Source organism: Heloderma suspectum, chromosome 17, assembly GCF_057233095.1.
Source record: "Heloderma suspectum isolate Gila_16-S chromosome 17, 16-S_ref, whole genome shotgun sequence".
NCBI classification, from domain to species: domain Eukaryota; kingdom Metazoa; phylum Chordata; class Lepidosauria; order Squamata; family Helodermatidae; genus Heloderma; species Heloderma suspectum.
In genome coordinates, this window is record NC_139474.1 from 11,113,226 (window position 1) to 11,135,698 (window position 22,473).

General features: G+C 48.2%; 1 protein-coding gene and 1 non-coding gene across 6 annotated transcripts in view; both read left to right on the forward strand.

Annotated features, from left to right (window-relative positions):
• The first annotated feature begins 2,687 nt into the window (after window positions 1–2,687).
• KHDC4 (KH domain containing 4, pre-mRNA splicing factor) overlaps window positions 2,688–22,473 on the forward strand; it is a 32,136-nt gene continuing 12,350 nt past the window's right edge. For all 5 annotated transcript variants that reach the window (XR_014786301.1, XR_014786300.1, XM_084824074.1 and 2 more), the window contains exons 1-9: window positions 2,688–2,794; window positions 10,387–10,627; window positions 12,027–12,155; window positions 13,017–13,096; window positions 15,103–15,155; window positions 16,699–16,865; window positions 19,304–19,515; window positions 21,081–21,141; window positions 22,349–22,406. Coding sequence is in view for 3 of the 5 variants with exons in the window: in XM_084824074.1 (XP_084680200.1) it covers window positions 2,748–2,794; window positions 10,387–10,627; window positions 12,027–12,155; window positions 13,017–13,096; window positions 15,103–15,155; window positions 16,699–16,865; window positions 19,304–19,515; window positions 21,081–21,141; window positions 22,349–22,406 (1,048 nt within the window). In the remaining 2 variants the exon portion in view is untranslated. The remainder of the gene's footprint in view (window positions 2,795–10,386; window positions 10,628–12,026; window positions 12,156–13,016; window positions 13,097–15,102; window positions 15,156–16,698; window positions 16,866–19,303; window positions 19,516–21,080; window positions 21,142–22,348; window positions 22,407–22,473) is intronic.
• Window positions 17,049–17,176, forward strand: LOC146334481 (small Cajal body-specific RNA 4). The gene has a single exon (XR_014786391.1).

Sequence of the window (22,473 nt, forward strand, 5' to 3'; positions counted from 1 at the left end):
GAAACCGGAAGTCGAGCCTGGCTGTTCTGCACAGAGATAAGAGAGCTAGAATGCAGAACCTCCCTGCCTGGATAGGAACTTCTGGGTTTAAATCGGAGAAGCCGAGCCCAAATAAGGCCCCCAGCTGCCCAAGTGAGAAACTTTTTTCCCGTAGAAATCAGTGGAGGCGTTGCAGGTTTCTGGCGCAGCTGTGGCGAGGCGCTGGCGTGCCCGCTCGGAAACAAAAAGCACAGGCAAAGCGTTCGTGCACTTTCCAACTCATATTTTATCTGATCTGGAAAGTTAAATTTGAGGGGGATTTTAAAACTTTTAAAAACAGCCCTGACAATGCAAATCCGAAGAAAGATATAGTCCATTATTCTTCACATCGTAGGTTGGGGGTTGGCTTGAGGCTGACAGAGTAGCGCATACGCCAACCCTCCAATGTAGACCAGCATTGTGCGATTATTCCCTGCTGCAGGTTTTGAGGTGTGTGTGTGTGTGTGGAAACTTTGGCTGAGGGCCTTACGACAACCCTGCCGTGTAGCCCAGTGTCAATACTGCAGGGTGGAGGTCGGACTGAGGGCGAGAGAGCGGTTTCTAACAAACGTGCAATTTAGGCCAGTGTTGTTACATGCTGATCTTGAAAAAGGTGTGTGTGTGTGCACGCGCGCGTAAGGGCAGTTTGAGGCTGAAGGAGTAGCTTACGACAGCCCTGCAGTGTGTTGTTGTTTATTCGGTCGGTCGCTTCCAACTCTTCGCAACTTCATGGACCAGCCCACGCCAGAGCTTCCTGTCGGCCGTCGCTCCCCCAAGGTCGAGTCCGTCACGTCCAGAATATCATCCATCCATCTTGCCCTTGGTCGGCCCCACTGCAGAGGGACCCTGCAGTGTAGTCTACTGTTAATATTGCAGGTTGGAGGCCAGACTGAGGATGCGTGGCTCACGATAGCCCTGCAGTGTGTCGTTGTTGTTCAGTCGTGTCCGACTCTTCGTGACCCCATGGACCACAGCACGCCAGGCCTTCCTGTCCTCCGCTCTCTCCCGCGGTGTGCTCAAGTCCATATTCATTGCATATGAATGTCCAGTGTTAATATTGCAGGTTGGAGGCCAGACTGAGGATGCGTGGCTCACGATAGCCCTGCAGTGTGTCGTTGTTGTTCAGTCGTGTCCGACTCTTCGTGACCCCATGGACCACAGCACGCCAGGCCTTCCTGTCCTCCGCTCTCTCCCGCGGTGTGCTCAAGTCCATATTCATTGCATATGAATGTCCAGTGTTAATATTGCAGGTTGGAGGCCAGACTGAGGATGCGTGGCTCACGATAGCCCTGCAGTGTGTCGTTGTTGTTCAGTCGTGTCCGACTCTTCGTGACCCCATGGACCACAGCACGCCAGGCCTTCCTGTCCTCCGCTCTCTCCCGCGGTGTGCTCAAGTCCATATTCATTGCATATGAATGTCCAGTGTTAATATTGCAGGTTGGAGGCCAGACTGAGGATGCGTGGCTCACGATAGCCCTGCAGTGTGTCGTTGTTGTTCAGTCGTGTCCGACTCTTCGTGACCCCATGGACCACAGCACGCCAGGCCTTCCTGTCCTCCGCTCTCTCCCGCGGTGTGCTCAAGTCCATATTCATTGCATATGAATGTCCAGTGTTAATATTGCAGGTTGGAGGCCAGACTGAGGATGCGTGGCTCACGATAGCCCTGCAGTGTGTCGTTGTTGTTCAGTCGTGTCCGACTCTTCGTGTCCCCATGGACCACAGCACGCCAGGCCTTCCTGTCCTCCGCTCTCTCCTGGAGTGTGCTCAAGTCCATATTCATTGCATATGAATGTCCAGTGTTAATATTGCAGGTTGGAGGCCAGACTGAGGATGCGTGGCTTACGATAGCCCTGCAGTGTGTCGTTGTTGTTTAGTCGTGTCCGACTCTTCGTGACCCCATGGACCACAGCACGCCAGGCCTTCCTGTCCTCCGCTCTCTCCCGCGGTGTGCTCAAGTCCATATTCATTGCATATGAATGTCCAGTGTTAATATTGCAGGTTGGAGGCCAGACTGAGGCTTAGAGCGTGGTTTCCAGCAAACCTGCAACTCAATCCAGGGTTATTATATACACCATTACTGTAAATTGGGGAAGGAGCCAGGCTGAGGCTGGCGGAGTGCTCACGACAGCCCTGGTATGTAGTCCAGTGTTAACACTGCAGGTTAAATTTCCCCCCACTCCGCATCCTCCCAGCTCAAATCTAATGCTCAGTTACACCCAGAAGCCTTGTGCGCCACTGAGTTGCATGCAGACACACTGCACTTTTTAAAAGTTGCCAACGAACAATTACACTTTTCATACTGAATAAGACCCAAGCCAGAAAGAGCACCAGCAATTCCCTTTGCTGTTATATATATATATATATATATATATTTGGTGGGGGGAGACATAGTTGCCCCATCGCAGCTATGCTAAAATCCTAGATTAGCCCTTCCTATATGGGCAGCTCTCACTTCAGCCCTGGAGAAGAATCGCGGTGGGAGAAGGGGAAAAAAAGGTCTATTGAATCCGGAAATTTAGCATAGGCGTGTCACTCTAACCTTTTCCCATCTCTGTGGTTTCTCATTTCCGACCGACCGTCCTTTCCCCAGGAAAAAAAAAAACCCTCTGCCGTTGCTACGACGACGGCCGGAAGTTGCGTCCTCGGGGGCGGAGGGCCGGAAGTGACGCGGGGAAGGGAAGTTTCTCAGCGAAGGCGGCGGCGGCGGCCTGAGCGCGGTCGTCTGAGCCATGTCAGCGGGGAGCGCGGGGCAGCGAGAGCCTGGGGCCTCGGGAGGGTGAGGAGGCGGCGCCGGGCCTGGGCGGGCAAGAGGGCGGCGGGGCGGTGTGGGGGCGAGAGCGAGGCTGGGCAAAGGAGTTCTGCTGCGACTAGGCCAGCCTCCCCAACCGGATGCGTCCCGGTTGGGTTGGACTACAACTCCCATGATCCCTAGGTAGCTGGGGTTCATGGGAGTTGTAGTCCAACGCATCTGGAAGCCGCCTGGTTGGGGAAGCCGCCTGGGGGTCATGGGAGTTGTAGGCCAACACATCTGGAAGATGCCAAGTTGAGGCAGCTGGCTGGGGATTAGAGGAGTTGTAGTCCAACACACCTGGAGGGCACCAGCTTTGGGAAGGCAGGCATAAGCCGGGTAGGGTAGTGGGTGAATTTCACGATTTGGGTGGGAGGTCGGCGTGGTTGCTCAGGGTAGCATGTGACAAGGGTGGCCACACTTCAGGCTTGTGACATCTGCTGTGGGTTTTGTTTACTAGAATCCCCCGAGATCCACCAGCCAGAGCCTGGTGTGAAAAACATACACCTGGAGTCAAAGAATTCTGAGCCTAAGAATTGGTTTTGGTTACCAGAACTGATTGGGGCTCACAGTCCTTCCATACAAAAATCCACACCGGGTTATTCTAAGCTAGGGGCAGACAGATGGTAGATTGGGATCTGTGGGTAGATCTCTGGTTGGTTTGTGGTGCATCAATAACGGTGATTTAACAACGGCGACAAGAAAGCATCTAATTTTTCTCCTAAATTGGGCTGCTGAAATCAAGAAAGCTGTGGGGCAGGTGGGGGAACAGGTGTTGATTTGTGTGCACGATCCAGTTCTGGTACTGAAAACAAATTCTTTGGCTGAGCATGTGCCCAGTGCCACCTTGTTGTGCAATTCAGTCTTCCATTTTCCTCAGCTACTGTTTTGCACCTCACTCTGGTTAGTGGGACTCAGGATTCTAATGAAAAACAAAGTAGAATCATAGAATAGTAGGGTTGGAAGGGGCCTACAAGACCATCGAGTCCAACCCCCTGCGTAATGCAGGAATCCAAGTCAGAGCATCCCTGACAGATGGCTGTCCAGCCTCGTCTTGAATGCCTCCAGTGTGGGAGAGCCCACCACCTCCCCAGGTAATTGGTTCCATTGTCATATTGCTCTAACAGTCAGGAAGTTTTTCCTGAAGTTCAGCCGGAATCTGGCTTCCTGTCACTTGAGCCCATGATTCCGTGTCCTGCACTCTGGGATGATTGAGAAGAGATCCTGGCCTTCTCAGTGACAAATTTCAAGTACTTGAAGAGTGCTATCATATCTCCTCTCAGTCTTCTCTTCTCAAGGCTAAACATGCCCAGTTCTTTCAGTCTGTCTTCATAGGGCTTTGTTTCCAGTCCTCTGATCATCTTTGTTGCCCTCCTCTGAACCCTCTCCAGTTTGTCTGCATCCTTCTTCAAGTATGGTGCCCAGAACTGAACACAGTACTCCAGATGAGGCCTAACCAGTGCTGAGTAGGGGGGAACTAGTACTTCCCATTATTTGGAAGCTATGCTTCTATGAATGCAGCCCAAAATAGCATTTGCCTTTTTTGCAGCCATATCACATTGTTGGCTCATATTCAGCTTGTGATCGACAACAATTCCAAGATCTTCCTTGCTTGTAGTGTTGTTGAGCCACGTATCCCCCATCTTGTAACTGTGCATTTGGTTTCTTTTTCCTAGGTGCAGAACTTGGCATTTATCCCTATTAAATGTCATTCTATTGTTTTCTGCCCAGCGCTCCAGTCTATCCAGATCACTTTGAATTTTGTTTCTGTCTTCCAAAGTATTAGGTATCCCGCCCAATTTTGTGTCATCTGCAAATGTCATCAGCATTCCCTGCACCTCCTCCTCCAAGTCATGAATAAAAATGTTGAAGAGCACTGGGCCCAGGACTGAGCCCTGCGGTACCCCACTCGTTACCTCTCCCCAGTTTGAGAAAGTCCCATTGATAAGCACTCTTTGAGTCCGATTTTGTAGCCAACTGTGGATCCACCGGATCGTTGTTTCATCTAGCCCACTTTGAGCTAGTTTGCTCATCAGGATATCATGGGGCACTTTGTCAAAAGCTTTGTTGCAGTCGAGGTATATGATGTCTACATCATTCCCACGGTCTACAAGGGAGGTTACTTGATCAAAAAATGAGATCAGATTTGTCTGGCAGGACTTGTTTTTGACAAATCCATGTTGGCTTCGAGTAATCACTGCATTGTTGTCAAGGTGCTTCCAGATGGATTGCTTTATGATCTGCTCCAGAATTTTCCCAGGGATTGATGTCAGACTGACTGGTCTGTAGTTCCCAGGTTCCTCCTTTTTACCCTTTTTGAAGATAGGGACAACGTTAGCCCTCCTCCAGTCATTTGGCACTTCACCCGTCCTCCATGATTTCTCAAAGAGAATAGACAGCGGTTCTGAGAGTTCTTCTGCCAGTTCCTTTATGACTCTAGGATGCAGTTCATCTGGCCCTGGAGATTTGAACTCATTCAAAGTAATGAGGTGTTCCTTGACCATATGCCTATCGATCTCAAGCTGCAATCTTGAGCCCTTCAGCCTGCACTTCACCTTTGCCAGGGGGGTCATAGACCCTCTTTTGGGAGAAGACTGAGCCAAAATAGGAATTGAGCACCTCTGCCTTTTCTTTGTCATCTGTTATCATTTTGCCATCCTCATTTAATAGCTGAACAACCATTTCTTTCCTCTGCCTTTTACTATGCACGTATCTGAAGAAAGCCTTTTTGTTGTTTTTAGCATCCCTCGCTAACCTCAGCTCGTTCTCAGCTTTAGCCTTCCTGACACCATCCCTGCAATTCTGTGCTAGCTGCCTGTACTCTTCCTTTGTTACTTGGCCTTCTTTCCACTTCCTATATGTGTCCTTTTTTGTTTTCAGGTCATCCCTAAGCTTTTGGTGAAGCCACATTGGCTTCTTCTGTTGTCTTCCACCTTTTCTTCTTGTTGGAATTGTTTGTGATTGTGCCTTGAGAATTTCCTTTTTTAAAAGCTCCTGCCCATCTTGGACTCCTTTTCTCGTTAGCGTCGCTTGCCATGGGACCTTACTGATCATTGTTCTGAGTTTATGAAAATTAGCTTTCCTAAAATCCAGGGTACGCGTTTGACTACACTCGGCTTTTGCTTCCCTTAGAACCAAGAACTCAAGTGCATCATGGTCGCTTTCCCCCAGAGTTCCTGTAACTGCTGCTTTATCCACTAAGTCATCTCTGTTGGTTAGGACAGAGTCAAGTCAAGGATAGCTGATCCTCTAGTTCCTTCCTCTACTTTCTGTAGGAGGAAGTTATCCGCCACACAAGTCAGGAATTTCCTGGAGGGGCCATGTTTTGCAGAATTTGTCTCCCAGCAAATATCAGGGAAATTGAAGTCCCCCATTACTACTACATCATGCTTCCTTAAAACATTGGCTGTTTGCTTTTCAAATGTTTCATCCTCGTCTTCTCCTTGGTTGGGTGGCCGGTAGTAGACTCCAACCACCAGGTTCCTTTTATTCTTTGCTCCATTTATTTTGATCCAGATGCTCTCAATGGGGCTACCAAGCTCATCCTCCTGTATTTCTGTGCAGAGATATGTATTTTTCATGTACAGTGCAACCCCACCTCCCTTTCTGTTCCTCCTGTTCTTTTTGAACAAGTTATATCCTTCAGTTGCTGTATTCCAGGCATGAGAGTCATCCCACCAAGTCTCAGTTATAGCTATCAAGTCATAATTTCCCTCCTGTATTAAGAGTTCAAGTTTGTTCTGTTTGTTTCCCATACTCTGGGCATTAGTATATAGACCTCGAAGACCATGTGCTTCATAGTCTGGCTTTCTTCCTACATGTGTCTGAAGACTATTATTGGGTGCTATCAGAGCTGTTCTCTTCGTTGCAGTGCATACGCCTACGTCCATTGTTACCCATTGCAGTGCATACGCCTACGTCCATTGTTACATTACATCTCCCTTCCCCGTAGGATTCAGTTTAAAGCCCTCCTGATGAAGTTCTTCATGCTCCTGATGAAGTTCTTCAGTAGATCCCACAAGCCTGAAGTCTGCCCATCCATCTCATCATGGTCTTTCTTCATTTCAGCAGTATAATTTAAGGCAGGAGGAGAGTCATTTTGCTGTTGCTCATGTTAAGTAATTGGGAATTAGAAAGCCTTGCTGATCTGTTGCAGATCACCCAGAAAATCTACCAGTAGATCCAGGCATATTATCTGCCCATTCCAATGACTAAGGTTTTCTTCCCTCCCCTTCCATTGTGTTTTAAATGTTTTCAACAGTCCTGTGAGGTAGAATCTGAGATGTCATGGACGCAGGTCCCTATTGGAAGCCTTATTCTTCAAGCACAAGTCTTAAGTTTATTTGTTAATGAAGCATTTATCAGTAGTTCCCATTTTTCCCTTTGTGCCACCCTTCTCAGTTGGATTAAGTTGTGTTTATGTTGAAGTGAGTAGAGTGCACTCTGTGAATGCTCAGAAGGCCACGGTCCCACATTTCCTTTTTTTATTTCAGAGAGATAGGAATGTTGAATGCTGCCTGGTACCAAGCTTGCCATTTAGGTTTAAAAACCCCCCTCCTTTCCCTCAAAGTCCTAAAGGTGACTGACAGCAATCCATTAAAAACAATAAAATAAGTCTGTTTGATCATCCAGCACAGCAGCTTTCTCTGGTCTCTGGCAGAAGCGCCTTTCCCATAATGTATAATCTGAGTCTTTTAACTGGAGATGTCTGGCATTAGATCTGGGACCTTGTGCAGGTAAAGCATGTGCTCTGTTGCTGTGCTATTAGTCTGTTCTATCAGGGTAAGAAAAAATCGTGCTGGGAGACATTTAGAAGTATTGTTAAAGGCTTTTCCAAATTTTATCATGAACTTTCCTCTGTTGTTGCTCTGATAGTGTACGTGCTGAGAGACTGAGCTATAAATCTTGAAGTCACTGGTGTTGGTGTTCATTTGGTTGCTAGCTTATTAGACTGGTCCTCTTGCTCACCGTTAATCGGCCCCGCCCATTCTGAAGTATGGGGATAATAATATAGATCTGCCTTGCAGGGTTGTTGTAAGGATTACAACTGAGTGAATGTGAAGTGCCTTTAACATGCAAGAGCACGATACAAATGCAGTGTTAAATATTGTAAGTTTCTATGGCTGAGCCTCATTCTAGTACAGTAGCCAAGATCGCGCTCAAGGAAATTCCCTGTATCAGTGTTTGCTTTAATTTCTCTCACTCTGCAACATGGACTCAGTGTGTAGGGTGGGAGTGGGCATAGCTCAATGGTAGAGCATATGCTTTGCATGCTGAGTGCCCCAGGTTCAATATCTTCCATCTCCGGTTAAAAAAATTTGGGGTAGCAGGAAAGATCTCTGCCAGAGATTCTGGACAGGCAGTACTATTACTAGCCAGAGTTCTGTCCCACCCTTCATCCAAGGAGTTCCGGGTGGTATACCAGGTTCTCTCCCTGCCACCTTGCCATTTTATTATAACAACCACCCTGTGTGGTAGGTTATTCTGAGAGAGTGCGCAGCCCTGAGATCACTCGGAAGATGGCAGTGAGGGGGTGGGCCTTCTCAGTGGTGGCCCCCCATCTGTGGAATGATCTCCCCAATGAGGTCTGCCTGGCGCCAACACTGTTAACATTTTGGCGCCAGGTTAAGACCTGTCTCTTTTCCCAGGCATTTGGCAGCACATGATGAGTTTTAATCAGTCCTGGATGTGTCTTTAGTTATGACTGACTGTTCAAAGTTGTTTTTAGTTGTATGTTTGCATATATTGTCTGTGTGCTTTTATATATATGGCTTTTAAACTTTTTATATTGTATTTAATGTTTTAATTTCTGTAAACTGCCCAGAGAGCTTCGGCTATGGGGTGGTATAGAAATGTTTAATAATAATAATAATAATAACCTAGATCCCTATTCCAGCTCCAGCTGTTTTGGACGACAACCCCCATAATCCCTGATGGTTGGCCATGCTGGCTGGGGCTGAATCCGAAACATCTGGAACGCACCAGGTGGTCCTAGACTAACATGACCCTACACTGGCTTTCTCCATTGGAGCAGACAGTAATTGGCTGGATGGACCTATGGGCTGATTCTGTACAAGGCAGCTTCTCAGGGAGGGCATATGCATTGAGGGTGAAAGTCCCACAGTCAGGCCCCAGGGTCTCTTGTTGAAGAGATCAAAAAGCTGAGCTGAATAAGGGCGCAACCCTATGCATGTTCAGACAGAAAAAAGCCCTACAACTCCCAGCATTCCCCAGCCAGCCATACTAGCTGTGGAATGCTGGGAGGTGTAAGACATGTGCCTGCCTGAGAGCTGCTACTGCCCAAAGTAGGCAGGGCTAGGCTAAATCAGGGGTGGGGAACCTCAGACTTGGGTTTCCCAGGTGACGGCACTCCCCTTCCCCCAACCACATGCAGTGGTTTCCCAGCTTTTGTGAAGTTTTTTCAAAAGGTTAAAATGTCTCTCCTAAAGCGTTGCTACAGGCAGTAAGAGCTGGAGTGAGCAATCCTATGGCTGCTAGATGGCCATAGGATATCCTGTTTTCCGGGAATTGACCTTGTAGCCCCCGAGGTCGGTTCCCGGAGAACTGACTTCCCCCCACTTATTTATTTATTTCATTTCTATACCGCTCATTAGCTGAAGCTCTCTGGGTGGTTTATTTATTTATTTATTTCATTTCCTTGGAGGCAGCGCAGAACAGCCTTGTCCTCCGTGCTTGCAAGAGGAGTGCGGAGCAGCCGAAAAGGGGTATTCCGGGGCAGGGAGGGCAGAAATGCCTGTACGACACATCCAGTGTGTCGTACAGCAGCCTCCTCCCCCACTCAGCCCTCCTGCCCCACTCAGCCCTCCTGCGGCTGTCTAGCCAAAAATGCAGGGCAGGAGAAGCGGGGAGGGAACGGTCTCCTCCGTGCTTCTCCTGCCCTGCTCTGGATAGGCGGTCCCCTCCGAGTTCGGAGGCGGCCACCTATCTGGATAGGGTTGGGCCCTTATGTGACAATAGGCTGGTGGGGTTTTTTGCCCCACCCACCACTAGAATGTGGCCCCCGAGAGCTCTCTGAAGCGGGATTCGGCCTTTGGCTGAAAGGGGTTCCCTGCCCCTTGGCTAGATAGGCCAATGATCAGTTTGGTATAAGGTGACTTCAGAAGTCGACATGGGGATGAGGATTACTAGAGGCTGCCCCCACTCCCGAATTATGGAACTGCCCCCCACTGCAGACTTGTCTGAGTCCAAGCTGAGCGCTGTAAGATTCAGAAGCGTGGTCAAGATCTGCCAATTCAGTTTGGCCCCATTTTGTGGCTCACAGTTAAGTTGAGAGAGGATGAGTGGCTGCATTTAATTGATGAAGGCCTGTTCTATTTCGTGACTTGCCTTGAACGCTTTGGATGAGGTGGGCGGTAAATCCAGGTGAATGAATGAACTCCGGCTTATCCTATAGGGCTGCTGGTGCAAGGGTTATTGTGACCATAAAATGCCAAGGGCTTTGAGCTGTCAAAATGGGGTGTTATAACTGCTAGGGCCCTGTTGACGCGTGAGAAAATCTGTGGAACAGGCAGTCGCTCCAGAGCTAGTCTGAAGGTGGTGTTTCTTTCTATATTTTCCAGGCGCCGCAGCAAATGGGACCAGCCTGGCCCATCTCCGGCTCTTTTTCTCCTTCCTGCAACTACCCCTGTGGCTGGCCGTCCCGTCCAGAGCAGTGGAGACAGCGTGTCTGGGATGTCGGGGTCTGAGGGCTCAGCGGCCCCTCTGGGAGCTCTAGATGCAGCTGCTGCAGTGGCAGCTAAAATCAACGCCATGTTAATGGCCAAAGGGAAGCTGAAACCGACGTCGAATTCAGCAGACAAGGTTGGTGGCTGGCAGGGTGGAGAAATACAAGACCAGACAGCTGGAATTGTCAAAACGAAACAACAACAAAACATCCTTTTAGCTCGTATGATGGTTGAGACAAGTCTCAAATTGAGGATATGGACTTGTTCCCTTGGATATTTATTTACTTGATTGCCCACCAATTGACTTCCAGCCATCTGTGTAAATTGTCTCTGTGAAATAAGCAAATCAACTTTAAAAACATGAAACCAATTAATTACAGATATTCTGTGACAGTTTAGCTTAGCGATTCCAAAATCACGATATCTTAATCTATAGAAAACGCAGTAAAATTCATAATACTAAGGCAATAGTACAGAAATATGGAGACGGCAAATAACAACAATCCATACAAACATATCATTAAGTGTAGCTAAGCATTAGAACCTCCAACCACTAAGCAGGGAAGAACTAGGCAGAAATATATCAAGCAAGATTAAAAAGCAGCAAAATAGAAAGCCAGTACGAATGCTTAAGGCAGTGCTCCCTCAGGGATGCAAGATTCATCAGCTGATGCCAGTCAGTGAGTGAGGCCTGGCACCACCATGAGGCATACATGGGCTACCACCAGGGCCCAAGTGCCCCAGGAGGGCCTACCCCTGAAGCCTGCCATGGCCCCATCGTGTTTCTTTAAAAGAAAAAATAATCACCTTTTAATATATACACATTTCTGGCACTCTGGCTGCTGCCGTCTTGGATTTGCCCACCCGGTGCCTTGGAAGTTGAGTCATTCCAGAGCAACATACGTATGTGTGTGTGTGTCTCTGTAATGGCCATCTCCTCCCCTTTCCCCCGAATGCTCTGGAATGACTAAATTTCAAAGGCATTGGAGGGCAAATCCGAAATTTCAGCCAGAAGTCGCTCTGTGCCAATGCACCGGAAAAAGGAAAAGTAGTTAAATATTTTAAAGGAGGTGGGGGAGGTGTCAGGGGTGAGAGGGGGTCCCCGAGTACATCATTTTCCCATGGCCCCTTTTAAGTCTGGAGCTGGCATTGTGTGAAGGTGCCTGATGTCAGCCACCCCATAAAATCACGGCTGCAGGGAATCTTAGCTCCCTCCTCCTCCGACGGAAAAGGAAACCCATTCTATTTTCTTCCCTGTTGACAGTGAACTTTTGAACAATCTGCATTGGCAGGATAGAGCCCATCCACTAGTCTAGACTATTTGCTGTTGAGCAAAGAGCAGGAAAGGGATTGACCCTTACCAATGCATTTCTTTCCTTTTCTTTGGATGCTGGAAAGACTGGACTGGTAAATGAAACTTTGCTTTTTAGTCCATGCCATCCAAAGGCACAAATTCGTGCAGTCACCAGTTTGTGTGCCTGGACTCCAGTTTCTGTGATCTTAGTGTTCTTTCATTTTTTTCCAATGTGTGACAGCTTCAAGCTCCTGGAAAAGGCCCAGCTGCAAACAAAAGCAAAGATGACCTTGTCGTAGCAGAAGTGGAAATAAATGACGTCCCCCTGACGTGCCGGAACCTCCTGACGAGAGGACAAACGCAGGATGAGGTCTGGCCCAGTTGTGCTTGTTCATTATTCTTTGGCTCTCACTGTTCACTGTGAGGTCTGCATTTGCTTAAAGTGGGCTTTTTATAGACCAGGGTAGGGATCTTCAGGCCTGGGGGCCAAATCTGACCCTTCTGGGTTCCCCAAATGGCCACACCCCATTCCCCTGACCTGCCATCTTTCCCCTAATCATTTGGTGGCTCCCTGGCTTCTGCACAGTTCCCCCCCCCCCATTCTAAAAGGCTGAAGTGCCTCTCCTAAGGCTCGGTTACTGGCAGGAAGAGCTGTAAGCTACAATAGGCTAGTAATTTTTTGTATTTTTGGGCCCACTTTTGCCTCTGGCCTGGCCCACCACTGGAATGCATCTCCCAAGAGTGTCTCTGAAATTGAATACCAGCACATTTTAGCTTCAAGCTCTTCCTGCCAGCAGCTAAGGCTTAGGAGAGGCCTTTCAACCTTTTAGAATGCGGGGAGCGGGGGGGAACTGTGCAAAAGCCAGGAAGCTGTCAGACAATAGACAGTGGGTGGGGGCGTGGCCCTCTGTGGAACCCCGGAGGCCTGGATTGGCACCCCAGGTGTGCTGGGTTTTGCCTGTGGGCCTGAGCTCCAACACCCTTGAGTTATGGGCCGTAGTAGCTAAATGGAACCTCTAGAATCAGTGCATATCTGAACAACAGGTGCTGTGGACAAAAGGCAAGGGAGGGCTATTGCCTCTGTACCCTACTTGTGAGCTTCCTGGAAGCATCTGACTGGCCCTGGTGGGAAAGAAGAAGCTGGACTTGGTGAACCATTGGCTTTATCCAGTGGGGCTTTTTTTTTTTTACTTTGTGTGGCCAGAGCAATTTTTCTCCTCCATGTCTGCAGATAAGTAAGCTGAGCGGTGCCGCAGTCTCAACTCGGGGGAGGTACATGACTGCAGAAGAGAAAGCAAAAGTTGGGCCAGGGTATGTATCTCTTTTTGTTTCATCTATCGTTGTCCTCCTCAATCACTGTTCAGGATTAAACAGTTTTCAGAATGTACCTTTCATTGTTGCAGAATTTTGCTGGACTGTTATTTTTTTTAGTAGACGCAGCTCTCCTTGTTTAATCTAAGGAGCTGCCTGATACTGAATCACACTGGTTGCCTTTCTTGACAGTATCCTGGTGGCTGATCTCTATATTCTTGGGCAGAGTTTGTCCCCAGCTATTCTCCATGAAGCTGTTTGACTAGAGACAGCTGGGCTTTGTTCATGCATCTGGCGTTTTGCACGCACTCTGCAGCAGAGCTGCAGTGTCTTAGTGGGGTGGTGTTGACACTCTGGGAAGTGAATCCAGAAATCTGTTATGATTTAAAACACTTAGGGTGCAATCCTATGCAGATAGATGGCCACCTCTGAACTTGGAGGCGACCGCCTATCCAATGCAGGGCAGGAGAAACACGGAGGGGATTGTTTCCTCCGCGCTTCTCCTGCCCTGCATTTTCAGCTAGACAGCTGAGTTTGGCTGTCTAGCTGCGGGAGGGCAAAGCGGGGGAGGAGGCTGCTGGATGATACATAGGATGTGTTGTACCAGCACTTCCGCTCTCCCCGTTTTGGTGTGCCCCGTTTTGGCTCCTCCACGCTCCTCTTGCGAGTGTGGAGCACAGGGCTTTTCCACGCTGCCTGTGAGGCAGCACGGGGGGCAGGGAAGATTGGTTCTCCGGGAACTGACCTCAGAGCATGGGCTCTGAGGTCTGGAAAACAAGTTATCCTATACCCTTCTAGCCACTGACTAGCGGCCATAGGATTGCTCCCTTAGTAACTGTAGGCCACAACAGCCAGGTTGATTTTGCAAACTCAATCTTGGCAGTGAGCCTGATTAACCAGGAAAATGGAGGAGGGAGCTTTTTAACCCCAAGACAGCCTCAGCATGCTACATTTATTTTATTTATATAGAGAGTTCTATTCTGCCCTTCTGGTGCCTTTGCACCACTCATCTGCAGGGTGATCTGCAGGGTGCCTTGCAACAACTGAAAATTACAATGTCATAAAATACAATAAAAAATACAACAAATGCAGGAGCCACAGATAACTTTTACAACATCTACATACACTTTTGCATAAAAGTTTTACATAGGTGACTGGGTACTAAGAAGAGGGCCTTTCCTGTCATGGCACCCTGGTTGTGGAATGAGCTTCTCAAAGAGGCTCACCTGGCACCTACATCGTGCTCTTTTCTGCGCCAGGTGAAGACCTTATTTTCCCAGGCATTTTAGTCTTTCAGTGACTGTTTTAAATCTGTTGTTGCATGGCATTGCTGCTAGATTTTATTTTGGTTTTTATTTTAATTTTATACTGTAATTTTAAAGTTTTATGTTGTATCTTATGTTGTGCTTTATGGGTTTTAATTGTTGTGGACCACCCAGAGAGCTTCAGCTATTGGGTGGTATAGAAATGTAATTAATAAAAAAATAAAATAAAACAGCATATACTCAGCAGGCAAAACCCTGTTGGTATAAATGTGTCTTTCCCAGTCGCAAACTCGTAAAGGCAGGTTATATACATGTAAAAAATTTGTACCAGAACAGCCTCACCCAGTCTTTCCTAACCCAGTGCCCCCCAGATGTGTTGGACTATAAATAACCCCCTTCCAATCATGCTGGGTGGGAGTGATGCAGTCCAACATCTGGAAGGCACCAATTTGGGGGATGCTAGGCTAGCCTCTTCCCCTTTGCTTAGCTCTGTCATGGGTCCTGTTTTTGGAAACAACAAGAGAGAGATAGAAAATGTCCAAAGGCCTTATGAAGGCCTCTGTCAGAGTTACTCTGAGCCAGTACAGAAGATGGTTTTGCTTATCCAGTGTCCCTGAAGCAGAATCATGGACCTGAAAGTCACCAGGCTGGCTAAAATATGTCTGGTGCAGTCGATTGCCTTGACTGAAGATCCTGGTTTTAGTAAATAAATAAAAAAATGAAACCGTGTCTGTTTTACAGAGATCGTCCGTTGTACTTGCACGTCCAGGGGCAGACGCGAGAACTGGTGGACAGTAAGTAAACTCTGATTCATCACCTTGGATTGGGGTGGTGTTTAGTCAAAATGTCACGGTTCCCTTTAATCTATCAAGCACTGTTTTATATTGTTTTGCTCTTTCAAATTCTTGTGAGCCATTTTGAGAGCCTTGGGTCTTGAAGACTGGGATACAAATGTTCAAAATTAAAATAAAACCTACGTGAGTATTGTCTGCTCAGACTGGTAGCAGCTCTCCAGCAGGGGTGTTGAACCAAATTTGGCACCCTAGTTGTGGAATGCCCACCCACAGTGGAGTGCCTGGTGTTTACATTGTGGTCTTTTCTGTGCCAGGTAAAGAACTTCCTATTTCCCTGGGCTTTTTAATCCTTCAGTTTTATTTGTTATTACATTTATACCCCACCTCCTTCCTCTTGCAAGGAACTCAAGGCAACTTAGGTAGTCCCCCCTCTTCTCCATTTTATCCTCACAAAAAGGCTAAGCTGAGAGTCTGTGACTGGCCCAAAGTCACCCAGTGAGCTCCATGGCTGAGTGGGGACTAGAACCCTGGTCTCTCAAATCCCAGTTCAGCACTCTAAACTCTATACCACACTATGTTTTTAAACATGTTATTGTGTTTTTTAAATCTTTATGCTGCTACTGGCTTTTACTCTGGTTCTGTTTTAAACTTTTAAAAGCTTTATCTTCTATCATGTTCATTTATCATTTTTGGATTTTAACTTTTCTGAACCATCCAGAGACTTTCAGCTATTGGGCGGTATAAAAATGTAGTAAATACTACATAAGTCAGTCAGTCATAGAGTGGGAATTGGCAGAAGGTAGATCTCTAGGTGATTTGCAGTTGGAGCCCTGCTGGATCAGACCAAGGGCCCATCTAGTCCAGCATTCTGTTCACACAGTGTCCAACCAGTTGTTGACCAGGATCCCACAAGCAGGACATGAGCAGGACAGCACCCTCCCACCCATATTCCCCAGCAACTGGTGTGTATAGACCCATTTGCCTCTGGTACTGGAGGTAGCATATAGCCATCAAGACTAGTAGCCATTGATAGCCTTTTCCTCCAGGAATTTGTCCAGCCCCCTTTTAAAGCCATCCAAATTCGTGGCCATCACCACATGATGTGGCAGTAGTCGATTAGCAGTTGATTAGCAAGGGTTTCTGATTCCCAGTTTAATTAGGCTGCTGAAATGAAGAAAGAATGAGGGGCAGGAAGAAACCCATAAGTGGACTTCTGTGTGAAAGGACTGCGAGCTCAGTGCAGTTCTGGTCCTGGAAACAAACTCACAGGCTCAGAACATTCTCAGAGGCAGGTCTAAGTATGTCTTTTGGACCTGGATCTGGTGGGTGGATCTTGGGGTTCTAATATAACCCCCCCCAGCAGATCTGGCAGGCCTGAAGTCTGCCCACCTCTGTCGTTGAGAAGTCATGTCTCGACGTGTGTTGCACGATGTGCGCCAACTTAAACTTCCCCCAAGAAGGCCTGTGCTATACCCTGCACTGCTTGCTGTAGAAGCCGCATCCCTGCTAACTTGTCCCCGTCAAAACTGCTTTTCGCCTACAGGAGCCGTAAACCGAATCAAAGAAATCATTACTAATGGCGTAGTAAAAGCTGCTACTGGATCCAGCCCAACTTTCAACGGCGCTACAGTTACAGTCTACCACCAGCCCGCCCCCATCACTCAGCTGCCTCCAGCTGTTGGCCAGAAGCCTCCGTTCCAGTCAGGAGGGGTATGTATTGGGGGGTGGGGCGCGGCGGCGGTAGATGCTAAATTCTCCTGGGGAGTAGAATGTTAGTACAGGCTTTCTGTGGTGTCCTCATATCTTAATGCTTACGTTGCCTGTTACTTTCTACCTGCTGATTATTGCATTTGCCTGTCAGATCTATCGTGTCCAGTCAGTTCATTTGCTGTACCTAGAGGACTAAGAAGGCAGGGCCTGTTAAGCAGGGCTGTGCCGATACCATCCTCTTAGAGAAATGGGATGGGGAGAGGGGTCCAGCTTGCAGAAGAGCAGGGGCCTCACTGTGCCATCCGACAACCACCTGGGCTTTCTCCCAAGGGGAGTCCTCAAACAACAGCTTAGAGGTGAGTGTCACCTAGTGCAGTGGCAGGCAAATCTCTAGGTGGCTTGGAGTGGATCGTCATGGGTTTCAAACTCCCAATTGTGTTTTTTGTTTTATTTCAGAGGATTTCTGTACCACTTTCCAAAAAATAAATAAATAAATCCCAAAGCGGTATGCAAGATGAAATGATAAAATACAGCAAAGCCAATAATTAAAACAAGGGAACTGTGACAAAACGATAACATTTCATTAAAATAACCAGGGGTAGCTGACAGCACTGGCGGTCAGGGAAACGCCTGGACAAACAGATGTGTTGGTGGAGCCTGCCTGGTCTCAATGGGGACATCATTCCACATGGTGGGTGCCACAACTAAGAAGGCCATCCTCTGAACCATGGCCACCCGAGCCTCAGTAGACCAGGGTACGGTAAGCAAGGCCTCCCCTTCAGGGCAGCCAATACGGGAGAAGACAGCCTCTCGGTTTAACAGTAGCAAAGCCAAAAAGGTTCCCCCCCATCTTCACATTAGGCTGCTGAAATTCACAAAGCTTTTGGGTGGGGCTTTGACCATGACCATGTGAAGTCATGGACAAGTTGCCCCATTTCTTGAGCCTCATTGTTCCCCAGCTGTAAAATGGGACTTCATGCTTAAAGTTACTGGCACAACATTTTTCTTAAACACAGATTAAAAGCAAAAAGGAAAGAAAACTTTGCTGCGACTGTGCTTTTGCTCATTGCTTTCCTCTCAGCCTCCATGTTTCTTGCTAATATTTGGGGGTTGGACTCAATGGCCTTGTAGGCCCCTTCCAACCCTGCTATTCTATGATTCTAATATGAGTATTAGTATGGGTTCCCTTGGGCCAAATATTTCTGTTGATCTGCTGACCAGCTTTCGAGTTTTCTTAAGAGTCTCTGATCTGTAGTGACTTAGTTGTAGATTTGAGCTTGTACATCCAGGTCATCGCATGTGGGGTGCAGGACGTAGCTGGCTATGTCCCCATTTTACACCTGCTTCCACGTGGCGGACCTTTGAGTTCTAATGTAAAAAAACAACCCAACAATATGTTCCACAATTCTAAAATCTGCCTGCTTCAGTGCAGGGGTGGGTAGAAGGTAGCTCTCCAGATGTTTTGGGCTTCAACTCCCAGCATTCCTGGCCATTAGCCATGCTGGCAGGGGCTTTTGGGACTTCACGTCCAAAACATGTGGAGATCTATTTTCTGCCCACCCTTGATCTAGTGCCTGGTGCAGTATGGCCCAGGTGCTGCTGTGCTATAAAATCTTTACTTGTCTACCCCAGGAGAGTGGACTGAATCTCTGTGGTATGAATGACAGCTGGAGATGGGGGGGGGGCAGCACCACCTGCAAAGCTGTGACCCCATCAGACTCCACCTCACTCACTGAACCCAGCCCAGATGCTGTGAAAACACCCACCCACTGCCAGTTCTGTTCTTAGCACTACTTCACCCTCTGTACTGTCGACGAGCACTCCTTTAAGCCTGAGATGCCCAGCCGGTGCACTCCTCCCTCTAAATCTCTGTGTCTCACGTGCGGAGATGTAAACCAATGCAAAACAAATTGGAGTAAGGACCGAATGGTATTTCTTAAAGCTGCGTGTGTTATCTGTGCGCCCTTCTGGGTTATAAAACTTTTGACTGGTTGGGAGTGCAATCTCATGGAGGGATGAACTGTGTATTGGTATCTATGCATGTGGAGTTCTCTGTGTCTGTTCAGAAGTAAGCCTCGTTGAGTTCAGCGGGTTTCCAGATAGGACTGTAGCTTTAATCTTCATCTTATTCAGGAGTTAGTGTTTCTGTGGCTTTTTCTTTTCTTGGACCTTAAAATAAGGAGGGGAAAACAAATTGCAGTGGCAGCAGATCATTGCAGGAAGCAACAGGCCTCTCATCTAGCTTTCCCCAGCCTGCTGCCCTTTAGAACATTTTGGACTACAACTCCCAACATTGTTGGCCATTGGCCATGCTGGCTGGGGCTGATGGGAGTTGGAGTCCAGGTTGGGGAATGCTGAGCTCACCCGTTCCCACTCCCCTTCTTTGCCCTTCTGGTGGCAAGTGCTGAGCCTCAAAGAATGTTGTTCTGTGTGTGCAGATGCACTACGTCCAGGACAAGCTGTTCGTGGGCTTGGAACACGCCGTCCCTACCTTCAACGTGAAGGAGAACGTCGAAGGCCCGGGCTGCTCCTACTTGCAGCACATCCAGATTGAGACTGGGGCCAAGGTGTTCCTCCGGGGGAAGGGCTCCGGGTGCATTGAACCTGCCTCTGGCCGAGAAGCCTTTGAGCCAATGTACATTTACATCAGGTAGGGAATTGTGTGGGTGGGGGAGGTGATGGCTTTTTGTGGGGGCAGAACAGTCTTTGTGCTGTCCTGGCTATAGGGTTGCAGCGTTAAGGGCGCAGCCCTATCTGGATGCCTGTCAGCCTCCGAACTCGGAGGCTGATGGGCATCCTTGGCGGAGCGGGAGAAGCATGGAGCCGATCTTCTCCTCCGTGCTTCTCCCGCTCTGCATTTTAGCTAGATTGGTGTTTTTGCCCATCTAGCTAGGGCTCTGTGGAGGGGGAGGGGAGGAGGCTGGGGAGAGTTTGTGTCCCTGCTTTCCCAGTCCCCTCCCTGCCCACAGAACTGCCCCCTTCCCCTCCTCTCTGAGGTCACAGACATGGTTCTCTCTGTGCCAGCTGTGAGGGGGCGGGGAGCTCGGATGTCTTGGTCTGAGGTCGGAGCGCTGACTCCAACCTCAGACCCAGGACTCCAGAGTATCTTGTGCCCCCCCCCCCCAGATGCTGTCTAGGGGCCCTAGGATTGCTCTCCCCTTCGATTAACTGGTTTAGATTAATTTTAAACCCCTTAAACATCTTAATATGTACCAGCCACTGCCAAACTGGTACCCTCCAGACATGTTGGACTATAACTCCCATTGCTCACAGCCAGCATTTGATTGGCCTTGCTGCCTGTAGATGATGGAGGTTGTAGTCCAAAACATCTGGACGGCACAAGGTTGGGGGTGGCTAATATATATATACTCAGATTCAGAGAAAATTGGATTCTCCCAGTTAATCAGACAGCAGGGTTTGTTTTTTAAAAAAAAGTTTAGATGTATTTATAATACACAAACAGGTTGCCAGGGTGCATAAGCTTAATTGATTATAACTGTATGACAAGATCCTTTACCTAAGAACACAGAGAAGATCTCCTATGGAGCGTAGACTTGAGTTAGGTAGGCTGCTTTGGGGCAAGCGTCTTTATCCTTAAAAAACGTACGGCGGAGCACGTTGTCCTGGTGTAATTTCACACAGCATCAGAACCCCAAAGACTGCTCAGAAGAAAAAAGCAGCCACATCAATGACAGCCATGTAAATGCAGGAGAAGCTTTCATTCCTGTTGTGGGCTGCGTTCCCTCAGGAATAATCTGTCGAGAATGGCAGTGAGATGGCCTGAAGCCAGTGATGGGTAGGAGCAGACCAAAACTGGGTGGGGGCAACCTCCCCCCCACTGCATTGCCTCCTTTTCTCTCTCTTTGTCACCCCATATCCATTCCTTCTTCTCTTTCTGCCTCTACGCTGCCACTATTTCCCCCTCTCCACCACCTCCTTTCTTCTCCTCTCTCTTGCTGCACCGCCTCTCCTCCCCCACCCCCTACGGCTGCCACTCCCCCCCCCCCCGTGCCCTTGCTGCACCCCCTTCCCTCTCTGTCGTATTCCCCATTCGCAGGCTGTCTGGGGAGGGGCAGATTGCACTTGCCAGAGGTCTGGATTTGTCACTTGCAGGGGGCTTCTGCGTGAAATTTGGCCTAGGGCTGCAGGGTGTGCATCCCTGGATGACATCATTGTGGGTTTTCCACAAAAGTTTGACTGTGTGTATGTTTTCAGCCATCCAAAACCAGAAGGCCTTGCAGCTGCCAAAAAACTCTGCGAGAACTTATTACAAACTGTAAGTAACCCCTCTTTAGTTTGGCACTTCCTTCCTCAAATCACTTCTGTTTTTTTCTGGGGTTTGTTTTGTCCAGAGACAGATTGAGAATGTTCACTTCTCCCAGCAAAGTTTTCTGTTGTGATTTTACTGTGAGAAAGTAAGCTTGTCTGAAAGCTGGATGGAGGGTGTGGTAGTGGGATAAGCCTATGGTAAGCGGGGCAGAAGCATTTCTTGTATGATGGAATTGGTTCAGGAGGCAGCATATAAACCAGGGGTGTTGAATCTTGGGCCAGATTGGCCCTCCAGGGTTTCCCAGATGACCCCACCCTAGTTTCCCAGGTGACCCCAACCTATTTCCCAGGTGACCCCAACCTGTTTCCCATGACCACTGATTGGTGGTTTCCTGAGCTTTTGTACAGTGTCGTCCCCCCGTCCCCCCCCCGGCCATTCTAACAAGTTGAAATCCCTCCCTTAAGGCAAAGGCCTGGTTCATACATACCGCCGTTCCATGGTTCATTTAAACCATGGTTTGTTGCCCTACCCAGGATTTGTCTGGCAGATGATTGAACAAACCATGCTTTGTTTTCTCAGTCTCTGGGTTGTTTGTTTCCCTCCTTCGCCCTCTCCCTCCCTGTATCCCAAATGCTTTTGTGGCACTTCCATTCTGGCACGTTGAGTGTCTGGGTTTTTTTTACCACTGTTGGATGCTGCCTTTGTAGCCTGGTGAAATAACCCACGATTCTGGGTTTGTACGTAAGGACAACCTATGGTTAAAATAATCCACAATTCACAACCCAACAACAAACCATCGATGTTCGTGTTTAACAGCGCATAGTTAACCCATACTTCTGGGTTTGTATGGAATGATAAACCACAATTCAACAAACCATGGTTAAACCATGGTTTGGCATTAACGTGCGAATCAGGTTTTAGTTACTGGTAGTAAAGAGCTTTAAACTGGTGGTATTTGGCTTCTCTAGAATGGAATTTGGCCCTCAGGCTGAGAGGTTCGACACCCTTGATCTAGACAAAGCCTCCTCTGTGCCCCCTAAGTCCCAATCAGTGTAACATAGGCTCTTGTTTCTAGCATTGACTGGGTAGTTAAAGCAACATGGGGGATAGGGAATTCAGCAGGTCACAGCATGCCACATTGAGGATATCTAACCAAGGCTTTGCAGTCTCCCCTTAGAGAAATCTTCTCTGATCCTGTTTGATCTCTTCCAAGGTTCATGCCGAATACTCGCGATTTGTAAACCAGATAACCACAGCGGTGCCCATAACAGGTGTGTATTGGCAGAGTGTAGCAATTCCTATTTAGTTTCAGTATGATTTGGGAGGATGGAAAGGGGA